The sequence below is a fragment of the Hypanus sabinus genome, chromosome 8 (assembly GCF_030144855.1).
Source record: "Hypanus sabinus isolate sHypSab1 chromosome 8, sHypSab1.hap1, whole genome shotgun sequence".
In the NCBI taxonomy this organism is placed as follows: domain Eukaryota; kingdom Metazoa; phylum Chordata; class Chondrichthyes; order Myliobatiformes; family Dasyatidae; genus Hypanus; species Hypanus sabinus.
The window spans coordinates 54,583,864-54,602,701 of NC_082713.1; the positions used below are offsets into that span (position 1 = coordinate 54,583,864).

Genomic DNA, 18,838 nt, shown 5'->3' on the forward strand with positions numbered 1-18,838 from the left:
ATAAACTTCAATGAAGCCATCCCTCATGATGAAGGGTTTCGACCCGAAACGTTGTCACTACCTCCTCCCATAGATGCTGTCTGGTCTGCTGAGTTCTGCCAGCATTTTGTGTTTTTATTCATCACTCATTCTCCTGTGCAAACAAAGATTCAGCATGGCCAATCATTCCATATAACTCAGATCTTCCAGTCCAAGCAGCATCCTTTTAAATCTCTTCTGCAATCTCTCCAGCTTGACTAAGTCTTTTATTAGTCATTGTGAGGCTACACTTTGAGTATTGAGTACAGTGATCAAAATTGTACTCCACAAAGTGCAGCCTTACTAATGACTTGTATAACTTCAACATAATGTCCCTAATCCCAAACCCAGTGCCCTGACTTTTGAAGGCAAGCATGCTAAGTACTTTCTTCACTATCCTGCCTACTCAATGTTGAACTTGTTCTCCCAGGTGTCTCAGTTGCATAATACTCAACAGTGTCCTGCCATTCATCGTTTAAGGCCCACCCTGGTCTGAATGTCCAACTTTCATCACTGACACAACTTAAGTTGAAAGTGATTTGTTATTCCACAGCCCATCTCCCTAACTTATCAAGAATTCCCTCCAATAACTTCCTGCAACTGAAGTCATGCTCTCCGTCCTGTAGTCCCTGGCTGATCTTTGCTACCCTTCTTGTTTTCCTGACTATATGGTCACCACCGATACTGATTCTGTAATGAGTTGAAAAAATTCCATGAAGTTAGGTATGCACTCTATGTAAAAATTAATATGCACCGATTCATTTGAAAAATAAATAAAGTTTTATTAATGTATGGGTTTAGTGCAGAGAAAAGTACCCAGAGACGTAAAATGTTACCCATGATCTTATTGAACAACAGAACAGAAGGAACAAATGGCCTTCTGCTGCACATGTTTATATTCTTATGAAACCATAAAGGAGCTGAATATATTCTCTTTTCTTGAAGTTTATGTGAAACCAAGCGGTCAAATTTAAAGAAGTATAACTGTCAGCTCCTGTGATTCCATGATTCCAGCACATGCTGTCCAATGCACAGATGCCTGGATTCCTGTTTTAACATAATGCATTTGTTCTTTGCTGTCAGAGCTTGATATGTGATCTTTATTTTATAGGGCTTAACCAGCTGCCATTTGATCCGGCAGACGACAATGAGCCAGTACATTTTAATGATTCAAATGGCCCACTGTTAACAGAATGTTCCATTGATCACTATGATGAACCAGGAAAGAAAAGGAAACGGAACAGTATAGTTGCAGGTGAGACTTGCCTTCCCTAATTCACTTTAAGAAATACAGAAAATATGTTATGATGTAATGACATTGCTGCTGTAGCAATGATTGTGTAAGATCAACTTGTCTTTTTTTTGCCCTGAGAACTCACAAGCATGCTTTGCAACCATTTGATTATTTTTGAACTGATGTAAATGTTATGCAAGCTAATGCAATGGTTACCTTGAGCACAGCAAAGACACAATAATAGAAAATGAATGAACAGCCAAATCATTTGTTCTTTCGTGGAGCTTAAGGACATCAAAAAAACTTGTACTCTACCTTGAATAGTAACATTCACCTAAACTGGCAGGCACGTCTGTGATTTAGTTGTGTATTTACTCAAAAGCAGTATTGCCTGGAGAACTTACAATTGCCTTTTCCTTAATGCCTTTTCTGACTTGCATGGAAACTGTTAATAAAATTGAAAGGAATAAATGGAAATTAACATTTCTTTTATTATCTCAAGGAAATGTTCAGAGGTAACTTCAAAGAAAGAGAAATACAATGGGATATATAGCAAGGCTTCAAATCATTTGTGGAGCAGAATTTAAATATAAGTCCAAACTTGTTACAGTCCTTGAACAGTGATCCTTCATAGCATGTCCACATTGCTGGCCTTGGAATGTGGAGTGAGGGCTTTGACTTCAGCCTGACCTCTAACTCATCCACATCCCTACCCCTAACCTCCACATCCTCAAAACCATTACTACAAACCTAAAATATACAACCAAGTCTGAGCCATGACCTTGGCATCTTAACCAGAAGAGTTCCTGCTGTTTTCAGTCTGTCATGTCCTTGTGTGCTGCATTCTTGCACCTCACCTTTATTTATCTCTTAGTGGCAGCCCTTTCATTTACTGTTCTTTTACTGAAATCTGCTTACTGTTTGTAGGCCTCCTACAGATGTCTAATTTATTCAGGTATATGGGGAGCGATAGCAATTGTATCTTGAAGCTGAGCCTTTATGAGCCATTTAATCTGAGATGGGGAAAAGAACCATTAGTGGCTATCCTTGAAAATCTATAGCAGCAGAGAGCTGCAGTTAATTGAGATAAATTAAGCATTCTTAATGACAAGTGTTCAATTCTGAAAAAACTGGTTGGCAGATTGAACAGCACTGTAAACTCTATTTCTGACAATAGTAGTTTACCATATTGATGCACGGTGTCTGCTAGCAGTTTTTGTTGTCCTCCTTAGTTGTGATGTGTGAGCCTCAGACAAATGGGCCACTTTATCACCAGCAGCAGATTAGTTGGTTTTATGCATTGATGGAATAATTAATTGTGGAAGTCTGCAGAAAAAAGTAAAAAAATTATATTAGAAATTTTGTTTTGAACAGTGATAGATAATACTGAAGGCAAGATTACCTACCTTTATCTTTCCTGTTTTATGTGATACATCCTTGTTATGCATAATCTCTAAGAAAGTGGTTTGACAGGCAATCAATTCACATGCCTTTAAGACTTTCTCCCTTTAGTAATCTGTAGGAAAATAAAGCCACTTTTCTTTCTGCAGAGCGAATTCTAATTCCCCTAGTGATAAGAACTTAGGAAAGCTGGCCTCAGGATCCAACATTCTGTATTTATTTCACATTTGATAAGATTATGGCTTAGTTGATCTTGGCATCAATTTCATTTGCCTGCCTGTTTCCTTTTTATGTGGGAAAGAATCCAAGGACATTTATCTGCCTAATTACCAACAAGAACAGAACATATGAGCATTTTTAGTCAAAAGTGGTGATAACCTTGTACTAATACTTAGTGAACAACTTGCAGCCCTAATTATTTTACAGGGTAATCTGCCTGCACAGAAGAAATCAAGTTTCTTTTTCATGATCTAAGTGCATCAGCTATGTTTTAAAAATTATGTTCGTAGTTTTAAAATATATTGAAGTTCAAGGGTATTTTAAACTATTGAATGATGTTCAGTACTTAACAGCAGGCGAAGTCAAGTTTGTAACTTTGGTTGATTAAGGCCGGAAAGAGGCTACATGTGACTCACTCCAGCATACTTTGAATTAAGTGGTCAGTATAATTCTTGTAGCAGATTTGGCTATAATAAACAATTTCTGTTAATTCTTCAAAAGTCATCTTTGAATCAGGTATTTGATTAAAATTATAAGTGATATTCTGAGACTTAACTTCCAGCATTAACCAATTAGATGAAAGATATTTATTCTATTTTTGGGAGACCTCAGCATCCTATTTATTCCCTGAATCTTTCCAAGTCATGGTAATTGATAATCAGGGTCTTCTTCTAAGTGACAATGCATGCCGAGATAACACAACAGTCCTACTTATGTGTTCCCATTTCCTGGAACTATCTCTGTTCTGATAAATCAATATAGCTGGGAATATTACTTGGCCAGAAGACACAGAAATAGAGTCACTTGGATTTATTTGGAATCTATTATGGCCCGATTTGGACATCTCCAAGTATTTTTTTTGAAGTCTCTTCATACAGGAAATGCAAACAGGAAATTTGTGTGCAACAAACTTCCATAAATGATGACATAATATGATCAAGTTTTGTGTATTTTTGTTACTAGTTGATTTTTGAACATTGTACTCACTGATATTCAGAAGGATGGGGGGGGGGGGAAGAGATCTCATTGAACCCTTTCAAATGTTGAAAGGCCTAGACAGAGATAGAGGGGCACCCTTTCAAAATGTCAATCTGCCTCTCTATCAAAGGTCTTTAGGTTCAGGCACAGAGAACAGTTCATTTAAAAAGTACATACTGTTTATTAGCAAATTTCTGTTCTCTGTTAGCAACACAGAGTCTCTGGTCACTGAGCTTGAGAAATTCTGCAGCCAGGTGAGCCCAGGATACTGTTTGGAGCTGTAAATATATATTGTTATTGTGGCAACCGACTTCCCAGCGCACTCGAACTGGCTCACAAAGCGGCACGCGCCGGCATTGAGGCAGGTCCCAAAGAGGGGGCCAAGCCTGCTTCACCAGCAAGGGGAAAAGCCCGCGCGTGGGACGGGACTGTGAATACGCAGTCCCTCTAAAGCGAGGCCGCAAAGTTTGAATAAACCTCTCTTGTAACTGCAGCTCATCGACTCTGTGTCGTTATTGCAGCGCTGCGTGTAGCACACCGCTACATTATCACATATTTTGATAAGGGTAGACTGAGAAGCTTCTCATGGAACAAACATTTCGTTGGTCATACATCATTCTCACAGCATGACTTGTCAAGCTGCCAGTAAGTCAGTTAGGTTTTAACTCTTTTACTTCTGTATATGATTCCTCATTCCCTCCTTTTGTCATTCCGTGTCAACCGGGATTATCAGTGTCAGGTTGTTGTACACATTAATTTTCATACTCGCGTAAGAAGGGTGGATAGTAACCCTTGGGATAGGCCGAAGGGCTTTCCGTGTCATATTAGTCTCCATCCTCATCATTTGCATCTCAGTCACTCTGAGGTCTCCTTCCTTCTTGGGGTCTCTTTGTATAAATATCCCTGTGGGTGTAGGGCAAAAGCACCGGCTGACAAGGGGCCATAAACACTGGAAGAGTGCAACAAGTATGAGTACTCCTGCGATGAATAATGTGGCAGTATACTGCTCCATCCTGCGAAGATGCCACTGAAAGGCCACAGTCCTCCTTTGGAGCTGAAGCCATACAGGTTGGCCCTGAATTTCCGGATTTTATTTACTCCTTTTGAATGTGAACGGAGAAAGAGGTAATGTTCTCTGATTCACCTAGGATGTAGGTGCAGCACTCTTGACCTATAACGGCACATGCTCCTTTTTTAGCCAGAACAAAATTGAGGCCCATTCGGTTCTGTAAAATACTCTGTTGTGGTGCCATTATTTTAGCGGTGATGGCTCTCACCTGATCCTGGATGCCATCCTTGGCCTTAGCGGTGCTAATGGCCATCTCCTCCAAAACTGCAGCCAGGTTGATGATTTCCCTTGAATTGGAAGGGGAAAGCTATCATCTAGAAGTGTTCCGGTTGTGAGATTCCTCGCTTTTGCCAGAGGAGGGAAGGGTGCTGGTCCAGGGTTTTCAGCATTTGCATGTGAGATACAAGGTAAGCCAGGAAGCAACATCCCATCCAATTTCTGCTCCCTTGTTGGGTGTCTCATTGGTTAGCTGTCTCTCCTGGGAGCCACAAGTAGGCCCTTTCCCTGTAAAGCCATTGAGTTCCGTTTGGGGTTAGGCCATTGTATCAATGGCACAGGTGCTATTGCCCAGAAAGTAAGTTCCCTTACCTTTGAAATTACAGTAGCAGATAGTATTTGCTGGTTGGTCAGATCTTGCAATGGTGGTGGGCCATGATGTCTGACCATCCCATTGGATGACTTTTTCCGGGGAACGAATGTACCAGCGATCAAAGCAGTGGCACCCATCGTCTCCGGTCGCATCACTGGTGCAATTTTGGGCCTTGCTAGTCCGAGTGTCACTGGGAAAGGCCCAGACTGACCATTGTTCACTGCTGTTCAGCTGAATGGCTGTTAAGGGAACCTCCATCTTCCCATGGGGAGGAATCGCTGCACATACCCAGCAGGCAGATGAGTTCGTTTTCCCAGCAAAGCGACGTGAAGGTGTTTGGCTTGGTTACTGCAATACAAGTGCTTAAGGTTACAAGTATAAACAGTAATAACTTAGTCATGAATGCACCAGTTTGACATGTCCTCGATATGTCCATTTCGGAAGTCCTTGTAGCTTGACTGCTGTCAGAATGGTCAATAACACTTGGTAGGGTCCTTTCTAGCGAGGCTCAAGCTTCTTTCTAGGATGGTTCTTTACAAGAACAAAGTCTCCTGGGCAGACTCGATGTTCATTTTCCAGTTCCCCTCCTTCCCAGTGGGCCTCCTCTACCTGCGAATGCAACAACTGGAGAGATTTGGTTAGTGCCAGGATATACCCTGTAAATACATTTGACATTTGATTCAGGTCCATCTCAGGTAATTTTGGGGTTGGCAAGGCCTGCCATTTACTATTTCGGCTGCCAACAGACCATGTTTGGTCTGATAATGAATTCTCATTTGGAACGAGACTACAGGTAGCACTTTGAGCTAATTTTGACCGGTTTCTTGTCCTAATTTAGCCAAGTTGTTTTTCAGCATCCCATTAACCCTTTTAATCAGGCCGGCAACTTGCAGTATGTGGGGCCAATGGAATTTTTTTTTAATCCCCGGAGCCTGGCAGAGTTGGGTATTAATCTCACCCACGAAATGGGAGCCTTTGACAGATACAACTTGCTCCGGTACCCGAATCTGGGAATGATTTCTTTCAGCAAAATACACACCACAGTATCAGCTTTGTTATCTGTGGTGGGATATGCTTCAATTGATCTAATAAAAGCATCAAGAATTACAAGACAATACTTACAACAGTGCACACTCGGTCATTTGATAAAATCGAGTTATAGTTGGCAGAAAGGGTATCTTGTCAACGGGGTATATCCCTTCGGGCATAGGGTGCATTTTCCTGCATTATATTCTTGGCACATCATCTGCCAACGTTCTCTGCTACTTTCTCCAGGTCTGGACTCCATCACAATTCCAAATGTTGCCTTACCATTCCCTCCTTGCTAAGTTGAGTATTGGTATGTACAAAATCTACAATAGAGCCCAGGATAGTTTCAGGTACACAGAACTGACAGACAGGAGTAAGCAAGAGGTCCTGGGTCGGTGAGTGAAAAACATCCAGCCCATTCCCAGGTGGCTTTCTCTGTTTCAGAGGCATCCCTCTGTAAAACACAAACCTCCTCAATTCCGGGCATACCCTTTGATTCGGAAACGGGGGATTCAGTTTTTCCCTGGTGATTCATCATTTGGGGAACGATCGGTGTTCCGGTAAGGGCAGCTTGTTTCACAGCCGAGTCAGCTCTGTTGTTTCCATGGGCAATCTCAGTAGTACCTTTTTGTGTGCAGAGCATTTAATAATGGCCAATTGTGAAGGAAGACAGATGGCAGACCAAAGGTTGTCAAAGTAAATTTTATTAGTGATGGGCATACCAGAGGAGATTGTGTAACTCCTAGCTTTCCAAAATTGACCAAAGTCATGAGCGACTCCAAGGCGTATCGAGAGTCTGTAGAATATTGGCCGATTTCTAAGTGGCTGGGAAGCATGTTCCAGTGAGTGCAGAGTTCAGCATGTTGTGCGGAGTGAGGAGAAAGAAAGGAAGGGAGCTCCACGGTTTCTGTGTCGGAAACAACAGCTTAGCCTGCACGGCGCTGGCTTTCTGTGTCTTTAAAGGAGCTCTCATGTTCGAGACAAGTGGTGAATCGTGTCTGATCAGTAGAAGTAAGGGTGGCCATAGCCCGAGGGAACATATCTCAGGATTTAGTGGAATAAATAGTCAGGACATGTCTTAAATAACTACAGAACCCTTGGGGGTCGACCTTTTTGTCAGGGGCAGCATTCAGTATACCACAGAGTTCGGAAGGGGTCCAGGGCTTACAGATTTGCATAGTAGGTACTTGTCCCGCCACTCTGCCTTGTGGGTTAGGAGCGGTCCTCATGGGCAATTGATACTGAGTGTGTATCGGTCCTGGTAAAACCAATGGCCCTTGTTCAGGGGTCCAGTTCAGGAGAGGTCCATCTAACCATGCTATGATATGGGTAGGTATGGGTATTGGGCTTCCCAGCTGTTCTGTAGGAACTACATTGGTCAGTGGTGATGCAATGACTATCGAGTTAGCAACTGAGGCACCAGGGTGAGAACCATCTGGGGGTAGGAATCTGACTGTGGATAGTATGGTGGGATTATTAGGTTGCCTTACCCATTCCCAATCATCATCAGTATTGATTGGGGAATCAGTCGGTATTTCTGGATAGAGGCGGGGTACCCCAGAATTATTTTTATTTTTCATTTCCCCTTATTCATTCTTCCATGGCCAGTATATTTTGTCTCTGATACGATTTCTTTCCCCATATACTTTGTCTGCTTCTGTCCCTTGTCCCATTCTTCACAAATCATTCTCAACCAACTTCTAGGATTGCCTCTTTTATCATGTATGTCTATCCATCTTTGCTTAGCATTATTGGTCAAACAATTTAATTTATGTCTGCTTCTTGTCGCCATAGGCCAATCAGGCAACCATACTCTTACCCTGCCTTCCCTTTCCATATTAAATTTAAATCAAATGTATGTTCTGCAGGCCAATTGTCTTTTCCCAATTGTTTATGTCATCCCAATTGGAATGACATTTGAGTTTTTTTATTACCTAAATATTTGTTTATTATTTTCTGTAATGGACTACTCCCCCCCCCCCCCCCCCTTTATCTACGTGCATGGCCATCATATTCCGGAGGACTCGAACTGCCGGTATTAACTCACTATTCCGGGGGGTTTGAATCACCCATCTTCTTTCAGGATTCCCTTTGGGTTCTGTCAGTGGATTTTCCCCACCAAAATGAGGGAACAAACAGAGACGTCAGAGAGCAGAGAGAAACCAAGGTTAAAGCTTACCCAGTGGGCCCATTCATCTCTGATTTACCCCAGTGGTCCGTCCGCCCGCTTGTACAATTTTAGCAAGGGGTCTACCACCTATTGGGACCCCGCTTGCAGTGCCAAGATGTTGATCTGCCTCTCTACCAGAGGCCTTTAGGTTCAGACCCAAGGAATAACTGTCAAACGCAGTTTACTTAAAAGTACATGCAGTTTATTAGCAAGCTTGTGTTCTCAGTTGGCAACACAGAGTCTCTGAGCTTGAGAAAAGTGGGCTCAGAATGCTGTTTGGAGTTGCAGATGTACATTGTTGTCACATATTTTGATAAGGGTAGACTGAGATTCTCACAGCATGACTTGTCAAGCTGCCAATAAGTCAGTTAGGTTTTAGCCCTTTTAATTCCTCAAGAACAGAGATGTGGAGAAATTTCTTTAGCCGAAGAGTGGTCAATTTGGGGAATTTGTTGCCATATACAGCTGTGGAGGCCAGGTCATTGAGCATATTGAAGGCAGAGATTGATAGGTTCTTGATTGGACACAGGTAAAAGGCCAGGAACTGGGGTTGAGCAGGAGATAGAAAAAAAGGATCAGCCATGATTGAATGGTGGAACAGACTTGATGGGCCAGATGACCTAATTCTGCTCCTGGGTCTTATGGTCAAGACTTCAGGGAGAATTACAAGATATTCATCTGGTTAACTGCAGAGAGCATTTTGACATTACTGGAAATTGATTATAGGACAAAAAACAAAGAGTTGGAATAAACAGATCCTTCTCAAGTTGGCATGTTTAACTAGTGTGTACTGAAAGAATCAGTGGCTGGGTCCCAGCTTTTAATAATCTGTCTCAAAACTTTTATTGAGGGAGCTAATTGTTATATTGGCAGTATTACCATTTGATGTTGCTGCTGAGCTAGGTGGGATTGTGAGTATGGAGAAGAATATGAAAAGGTTTCAAATGGGAGTAGACAACTTGAATAAAGGAACACAAAAGAGAAGGCAGAATATTTCCTTTAAAATAGTGAGAGATTAGGTGGTGTTTATGTTCAAAGGGACTTGAGTCTGCTTTTATACAAGTGACTGAAAGCCAACATGCAGCTGGAATGAGTGATTTGGATGGCAAGTGGCAGATTAGCCTTTAAAATGAAAGATTTTAAATACACAAGTTTGACTGCAATTGTATACGGCCTTGGTGACACCGTTACCAGGGCTACTGTGCACAATTTTGCTTTCCTTGCCTTAAAAAAAGGATAGGGAAGAAGGGGAAATCTCACTAGAATAGCGAATATTCTAAGGATGTTGGGTGAGTAGATTATACCTGTATTCTCAAATGTTTAGAAAAATGAAAGGTTATCTTAATGAAACTTGTAAAAAGAAATCTTGTAGAGATTGACAGGCTGAATGTAGGGAGAATATTTCCCTGACTGAAGTCTCCACCAAGGGTCAATCTCAGAATAAGGAATCGTCTGTTTAAGACTAAGATGAGGAGAAATACCTTCATTCAGAGGGTGGTGAATCTCTGGAATTCTTAACCCTGGATGGTTATAGACTATCAATAAATTCATTTGAAATGGAGATCAACAGGTTTCTAAGTATTAAGAGAATAAAGGGATATTGGGATGTTGGGCAAGTTTCAGAAAATGGCACTAAAGATCAGCTGTGATTCTAGTGAATGACCATGCTGGCTTGAAGAGCCTGATCATCTTGACCAACTGCTACTTTAGTTCTTGTAGAAATTCACCCTTGATTTTTGGAGCAGTGATTTTGTTGTCATTGTTGTTTTGGATCAGACCGAGTGACATAATAGCCAGTAATTAATCCAACAGTTATCATCCTGTCATGACATGTGTAATATAGACACCCTTGCAGTGAGACAAAATGTTGGTTATGGGCAGACTTCATTTCAAGTATTCTGTGCAGTGCACGATCTTAACAACAATTTGGTGGGTGAAAGGAACACAGGGGATCTGGTTTGCTTATTAGATTTTTCATTGCTGATTCCAAGTACAGGGGACAACATATTAAGCCGAGACAGGCAGTCATTATCTGCTGGAAAAAAAGCACTTTGGAAAATTCTTCAATCTTGGCATCATTGACTTTAACTCCACCCCACAGTACAGTAAGCTGGTCCAGGTTCGTTCGACAACTGAAAGGTGATAGAGCCCTATGTCGATGAGAAAATAAGGCCTTGGGAGTGTAAAATACTGTTAATTAAATTTTAAAACTTAGTGGAGAAGAACTCTCACTCTCAATCTCTCACAAATTTATCACCCTCCTCTGGGAATAGGACAGCATGCTGGAGGACCTCAGAAATGCGAGAATCTCAACAGAATTAAGAAAGAAGATGCATCCAATTATGGAATTTATGGAGTGGTATCCCTACAGTCTGCAATAGGCAATATCATCATCAGTGTCTTCCTCACCATTGTTTTACTGTGACCAAAGAGTTGCTCATTGAATTGCAACTCTCAATGAACATGATCTTTACTTCAGAACAGTCTGAGATTTTTGATACTGGAAGAAAGAGGATTAATGATCACTTGGAAAATCAAGGAATAGTCAGAGGTAGCCAGCTTGGCTTTGCTAAAGGCAGATCTCAATTTAAGACCATAAGATATAGGAGCAAAAGTAGCCCATCTGGCCCATTGAGTCTGTTCCACCATTTAATCGTGGGCTGATCCAATTCTTGCAGTCATCCCCACTCCCCTGCCTTCTCCTCATATCCTTTGATGTCCTGGCTAATCAAGAACCCATCTATCTCTGCCTTAACTGCACCCAGTGACTTTGCCTCCACAGCAGCTCGTGGCAACAAATTCCACAGATCTACCACCCTCTGACTGAAGTAATTTCTTCATATCTCTGTTCTAAATGGACGTCCTTCAATCCTGAAGTCATGCCTTTTTGTTCTAGACTCACCCACCATGGGAAGTAACTTTGCTACATCTAATCTGTTCAGACCTTTTAACATTCAGAATGTTTCTATGAGATCCACCCTCATTCTCCTGAACTCCAGGGAATATACCCCAAAAGCTGCCAGAGGTTACTCATACGGTAACCCTTTCATTCCTGGAATATTCCTTGTGATTCTTCTGAACCCTTTCCAATGTCAGTATATCCTTTCTAAAATAAGGAGCCCAAAACTGCACACAGTACTCTGTGTGGTCTCACGAGTGTCTTATATAGCCTCAACATCACATCCCTGCTCCTGTATTCTGTACCTCTAGAAATGAATGCCAACATTGCATTTGCCTTCTTTGAAACCATCTCAACCTGGAGATTAACCTCCCAAGTCCCTTTGCATCTCTGCATTTTGAATTCTCTCCCCATCTAAGTAATAGTCTGGCCGTTTATTTCTTCCAGCAAAGTGCATAACCAGACATTTTCCAACATTGTATTTCATTTGCCACTTCTTTGCCCATTCCCCTGAACTATCTAAGTCTCTTTGCAGGCTCCCTGTTTCCTCAACACTACCTGCTCCTCCACTTATCTTTGTATCATCGACAAACTTAGCCACAAATCCATTAACCCCATTGTCCAAATCATTGACATACATCGTAAAAAGCAGCAGTCTCAATACCGACCCCTGTGGAGCTCCACTGGTAATCGGCATCCAGCCAGAATAGGATCCCTTTATTCCCACTCTCTGTTCTTTGCCGTGCTCCAACCATGCTAATAACTTCCCTGTAATTCCATGTACTCTTATCTTGCTAAGCAGCCTGATTTGATTGAATCCTTTGAAGAAATAACAATATGATCAATGAGGGTAGGTATGACAAGTGAGACTTGTTTAAAACATTAAGACCCTTGGGATCCAAGGCTGTTGGCGAATTAGCTTCCCAATAGGAGCCAGAGAGTGATGGTGTAGGGTTGTTTTTGCAATTGGATGTCCCTGATTAATCTGATCTCAAGGATCAGTGCTAGGACCTTTGCTATTTGAAATATATTTGAGTGACTTGGATGGGAGATGTGATCAATAAGTTCATGGATGACACAAAGATTGGAGGAGTTGTTGATGGTGTGGAAGGTAGTTTTGGGCTACAGAGTGACATTGATGTGTTGGTGAATTGGGCTGAAAGTTGGGAGGTGGAGTTTGGTCCAAACTAGTGTGTGATTATGCATTTTAGGAGCACTGACGAAATTAGAATAAGAAGGATCAGATCTTGGGGACTTTGAGGAACTGAGGGACCTTGAAATACAAGTCCTTTGATGTTTGAAAGTGACAACAAAGGAAGATAATGAAGGTTAGGAAAGGATATGGGAACCTGCTCTTCATTCGTTGGGTATTGAATGCAGAAATAGAGGAGCTGTGCTCCAACTTTATAAAACCCAGTTCAGATCTCTATTCAGAGATTAATGGACATGAGATATTAATTTATGAATATGGATAGGATAGACTACAGGAAACTCTTCCCCATATCCTAGGTAAATGATTATAGAGGATATCATTTAGGGTAAAAGGAAGAGATTTAAATGAGGGGAACTTCTACACCCAGATAATAGTATGTAGCTAGAATGCATTGAGAAATTGAAGGTGGGTTACTGATTTAAATGTCCAGATGAGCACTTTGATAATTTAGGCACAGACCAAGTTCTAGGAAATCTGGTAAGGACAAGAAGGATGCCCAATTGTTAGCGTAGATGGATTGGGCTGAATGGACTGTTTTCATTGCTGTACTGTTTTATGATTACGAGTGTCAGCCCGACATTTGTCCTGAAGACTCTGAAGCAGACTTGAAACAACAACCTTCCACCTTGAGCGATTGCTACCATTCGAGTCATTTCTGATATGGGATTTGGTGGGTGCAGTTTAATTCCACATTTCTTTCCACGTTAAAAGTTCTATTTAAATCATGTATTTTCTATTCAGACCTTTCGTAACAATGTAGACACATCACTCTGTGAATGATTCCTATATTGTTGTTATGGCTATATGTACAAAGTAAGAATTTTGTCAATGCAACAGATTACCTTATATGGCATTGTTTTTGAGATTTTAAATGGATAATCTCTTTGTCATATTGCAAATTAATAATTTTATTAGTAATTTATACATGAAAATGACATAGTATTTATATTTCTGTTATTTTATAACCATTTGCTGATCTTGATGAAAAGAGAGATGAGAGATGCACATTAAGATTATGCTAATTTGAAGTACTGCTGGGTATAAACATTTAAGTGAGCACCACCGTTTTTGTTATTTTTTATTTGAAAGACAACTGGACAAGAATTATAATTCTGGTGTGCCAGATTACAAATCCACAGCTACAATAATATTTTTTCTTTGTGTACTAAGTTCAGTTATATTCTATCAAATAAAACAATCACTCTGTGTATCACCAAAACAACCAGGAACCAAATGGCATTCACTGCAAGGGTTGAAATGGCAATCTGTGACAGTCCAAGCTGCTCACATGTCCTTCATCTTTTGTTGTGAGCATGTAATGGACTGCTGCTTCTAATGATCTAGATACACAACAGACCATTGAATTTCCTTGCACTAAAAGAAGTTGATTATTTTGAAACACTCTTGGGTAAGGTGAACTTAAGGAGTAATTTGAAATTTTATTTTCATTTGTGAGGTTCTAAGATTGACAGTTTTTTTTCCATGATGCTCAAGCTAGTTAAAGTAGAATGTGAGCTTTCCTTCTGTATGTTGTATGAAGCAGTATTGGATTAAAATTTTGATGCAGTCTTTTGACCTGAAACATTATATTTCTATTTCCTTAGCGTTAAAATGTTTTGAGCTATCTTAATGTATGGTACCAACTTCCACACATTAGAAGTTATAATGCTGCTGCTGAAGTATTAAGCATTAATGAGACAAATAGCATCTTGGATTCAATTAGCAAAAGTAACTTAGCATTTTGCAAATTATAAATCTCATTTGCTGCAATGCAAAGTACTGAGGCCAGAATCTAATTCCACTGTCATCATCTTTTGGTTTGTTGTATCTTGGTATAAAAGGAAACGAGCAATTAAAAATGAGTATTGATAATACTTCAATTGACAGTACTGGATTAGCACTACATATTGTGCCAAGTGTAAGTGAAGATAAAACAAGGGGTGAAAACTTATTGGATTTATTTATGAGCACCAATTTACACAGGGTTGTTTTGTATAAACTTGAGCTTTCATTTTTGATGATACTCTTGTTCAGAACTTTGTAAAGTTTCTCCTGGAAGTCTATTCACATAAATATTCTGAAGAATCCCTTTATCTGCCATTTTAGTGACCTCTTCACAGGTGCATAATCTGTCCCAAATTACTAAGAGACATTAGCAGTTTACCAGTACATATTTCCAATCATTCAATTTGAAGAATTCTTAATAAAATACCCAAAATCTAAACCAAAGACTTTAAATGGAAATATGTCTTTAGCTTACTTCTAGTGATCATTTCTGCAATGTTGCTTTTACACCTCATTTTTTATTTATCGTATGTTTGCCCTTCATCAAATTGTTGGTCCTGTTGTTTGATGATGATGTCAGAGTGAAGAATATTGCCAAGCCATGTATCTACAGATTATGCTCAAGTATAATCCTCCAAGACATCTCATGGATATCCAAGTTAGAGCTGCTATATCTATTCTGAATCAATCTCTTGTAGAATCTCCCACTTTTTCTGAACTTCTGTGAATTCAGTTTTTTTCTCCTCCAAAAAACATAGAAAAAATTTAAGACAGAACAAATTGTTTTGAGTTATACCTGACTATTCAAATGTTAAGCCATGTTATAAAATCTGATTTTTTTTCTCTCAACTTTTTTTCCTGCATTGTGCTTAGAACGGAAAGGTGACTGTGATACACCACTGGCAACAAACCAGAAACCTGAGAAGAATCAGCAGTAGATATAGATCAACTAAATTGTTAACTTGACAACCTTGTCCCATATATCTGAAGCAAATATTGTCACAATAGAAAGGCTCGTTGATAAATAATGTAGCAAAGGCGCAGCCGGAGTACAAATTTCAGCAAACAGTTGACAGATCTTTAATGGGAATCAACATGCATCTGAACTGAATTTCAAAGTAGGTATGGACAAAGCAGATGAGAGCTGGCCCTTCAAAATAACCAATGTGGTATTCACAGCCTTTACTATTCCATTAGCAAACTGGGCAGATATAACCTTTTCACCCTTCTCCTTAGTTGCCCTTTATGTTTTCTGTGTATAACTACTAGCTGAATATGTAATAAATTACAATTTAAAGTGCATAGCTAAACATCCAAGCTCACTTTTTCTGACTCAATATTCAAAAAAATTCAAAAATTTTGATATGACATCATTCAGTCACTTGAGAATATTACAGTGTGGTGGTTCAGTTATGGATATTCCTATCAAAATAGGTTGCAATAGATTTGATATATTTTCTAGAAAGTCTATTGGATATTTATATTACTATGAACCTAGTTTTTAAAAGAATGACAACTGACTAAAATTTCTGTATGCTATGATAATATAGTAATGACCTGGCAAAGGACCATTACTGAACAGATATTTTGATTTTTTTTTGCTAGTCTTATTCCTTTCTTCTTGCATTTAATTGAGCATGATATGACTAAGAATTAAGATCAGTGGCATAATATTTGCTGTCACTTAGATTTTATAGTCACTTTAAAGAAAACCATGTCTCTTTGTTGTAAACTTGCCAACAATGGGAATTGTTTCTTGCTCTCTACTTCATCCTATTGTAATTTGAATTAATCCCTTCATCTAAAGTTTCGGAGTACAACCTTAATTTGTCTATTCTTTCCTCCTTGGACATCATATATCATTTTAGTATATGTGCTTCCTCCAAAACCAATATACTCTTCGTTAGAAATGTTGCCTGGGAGATGTCTAACTAAGGCTTTGTCGAACTGGATAAAACATCTATTTCCTTGATTCCCAAATCATTTGGTATAAGAGCAATTGTCTTTGTTTTCTGAGCCTGAATTTGACACTTTAATCCATATATGTATGTGGAATTCAAGTCAATTTGAAAGTTCAAAGGAAGTTTGTTATCAAAGTATCCAAATAATACCCTGAGATTTATTTTCTTGCAGCCATTTACAGTGTAGCAAAGAAATACAATAGAATCAATGAAAACCTACATCCAAACAAAGACTGTCAAGCAGCCAATGTGCAAAAGAAGAAAAACTATAAATGCAAAAATAAACAAATAATAATAAATAAATAATACTGAGAACACGAGTTTGAGAGTCCTCGAAAGTGAGTCCATAGGTTGTGTTCTGTAAACAATTCAGTGTTATAGTGAGTGAAAATGTCCTCATTGGTTCAGGAGCCTGATAGGTGAAGCATAATAGGTGTCCCTGAATCTGATGGTATGGGAGCTAAAGCTCTTGTACCTCCTTGATGGTAGCAACTAGAAGAGAGCGTGGCCTGGATAGTCCTTGATGATGGATGCTGCTTTCTTGTGGCAATGAACATCTTCAGTTTCCAGTATTACACCATTTCATACTCTGTACTAACCTCAGACTTGTCTACCTAAATGGCCTTCTCAGTGAGGCCATGCTCAAACTAGAGGGATAATTTCTCATGTTCTGCCTTGGTAGCCTACAACCCAAAGGTATGAATGTTACATTTTCCAATTTAATGTAACCCACATTCACCATGTTCCTGTTCAACACTTTTGTTCAGCTCTACCATCACTCACTTCACTCCCTATCCCATTTACCTAGAAACTTCCATCTGCCCATTACCCACATACCTATTCATCCAGTGCCTAGTTTTCTCATCTCTTAGTTCACATTTGCTATCTCTTCCCCCTTCCTAGTTCAACTTGCCTAATTTTTACTCCAATCCCTACGTATCTGTTTCTACTGATAACCAAGCAGCCTCTTGTTTCAACACTCTCACTCCCCCCACCTCCACACCTTGCTCTGTCAGTCCCATCCTCTTCAGCTAAGCAAGTTCCACTTAATCACCTACCGGTCTCTGTCTTACTCTGTCCCTCTTACTATTTTATACTGGCTATCTTCCCACTCTTCTCTCCTCATACAGGATCTTCACATGAACATGACCGTGTCTTTGTATCAAATGCTGCTTAACCCACTGAGTTTTCCCTGCAGTTCTATTCTTTGTCCACCTTGAACTCTGTTTACCACAACCTTTCCAGGGCACTTAAATTTTTAATATCTCTTTGTAATTTAATGTGTCCATGTGCTTAGTTATCAACCCTAGATAAATAGTATTCACCTTCACTGCCAAAGTAGATTATGAATATGGCAAAAAACTATGCCTGTGCATAGATCTTTGCAGGACAGCCCTTAGCATATGCTGGGAATATAAGTACTTATTGCCTCCTCCTAAACAGCCAATTTCCTACTGAGATGATTAAATTGTTTTTAATTCTGTAGTCTACCACTTCATCGAACGATCCCTGTCGATCTTAAGAACTACATGAATGTCTATAAATACCATCCACGGACATTCTCTGCAGACTTTTTCCAATTATTTTGGTTTTCGAAATCCAATCACATTTTGCTAGCTATCTATAATAACTAAATGTTTTCAAGATTTCTCTTCCCTGACCTTAATGCTGAACTTGAGTATTTTCCTGGCCTCAAACTATGGACTAATTTATCTTGGTTTCCCTTTAAACTATAAATAGCAGTGAGACTTTCACAGGATAATACTCAAGAACTGTTATAAATTGAGAGAGTTTTTCACAAGATTGAAATGAGAGCATTTGTGATGTTTTCACCAAATTCCTTTATTACTTTCGTAATCTGGAGGATTTCACACAATTTAGAATATAAGAACATCAGTAAATAAATGAGTTTATTGGTAAGTTAGTTTATTATTTTTGCATGTGCCAAGGTACAGTGAAAATCTTTGTTTTGCATGCCATCCATACCGGTCATTTTATTGCAACAATGCACTGTGCTATTACAAGGGAAGATAATAACTGAATCCAGAATAAAATGCTATAGTTTCAGAGCATGTGCAGCATAGACAGATGAAAAGGTGCAAGGCCATAACAAGATTGTGAGGTCAAGAATTGATCTTATCATTCTAAGGGACCAGTCAGTAGAAATCAGATTGTGCTATTTGGCTACTTTGGGCCTGCCCATTGTTCAAAATGATCATGGCCAGCCTACCCAGGCCTTATCTCTCTTTGTTCTTGAAAAATTTATAAACTTC

The 18,838-nt window shown here is 39.6% G+C and overlaps 1 protein-coding gene across 5 annotated transcripts in view; it reads left to right on the forward strand.

Annotated features, from left to right (window-relative positions):
• The window catches only part of LOC132398153 (ecto-NOX disulfide-thiol exchanger 2-like), a 295,748-nt gene that overhangs the window by 161,839 nt on the left and 115,071 nt on the right, over window positions 1-18,838 (forward strand). For all 5 annotated transcript variants that reach the window (XM_059977202.1, XM_059977201.1, XM_059977200.1 and 2 more), the window contains one exon: window positions 1,130-1,273. In XM_059977202.1, the coding sequence (XP_059833185.1) occupies window positions 1,130-1,273 (144 nt within the window). The remainder of the gene's footprint in view (window positions 1-1,129; window positions 1,274-18,838) is intronic.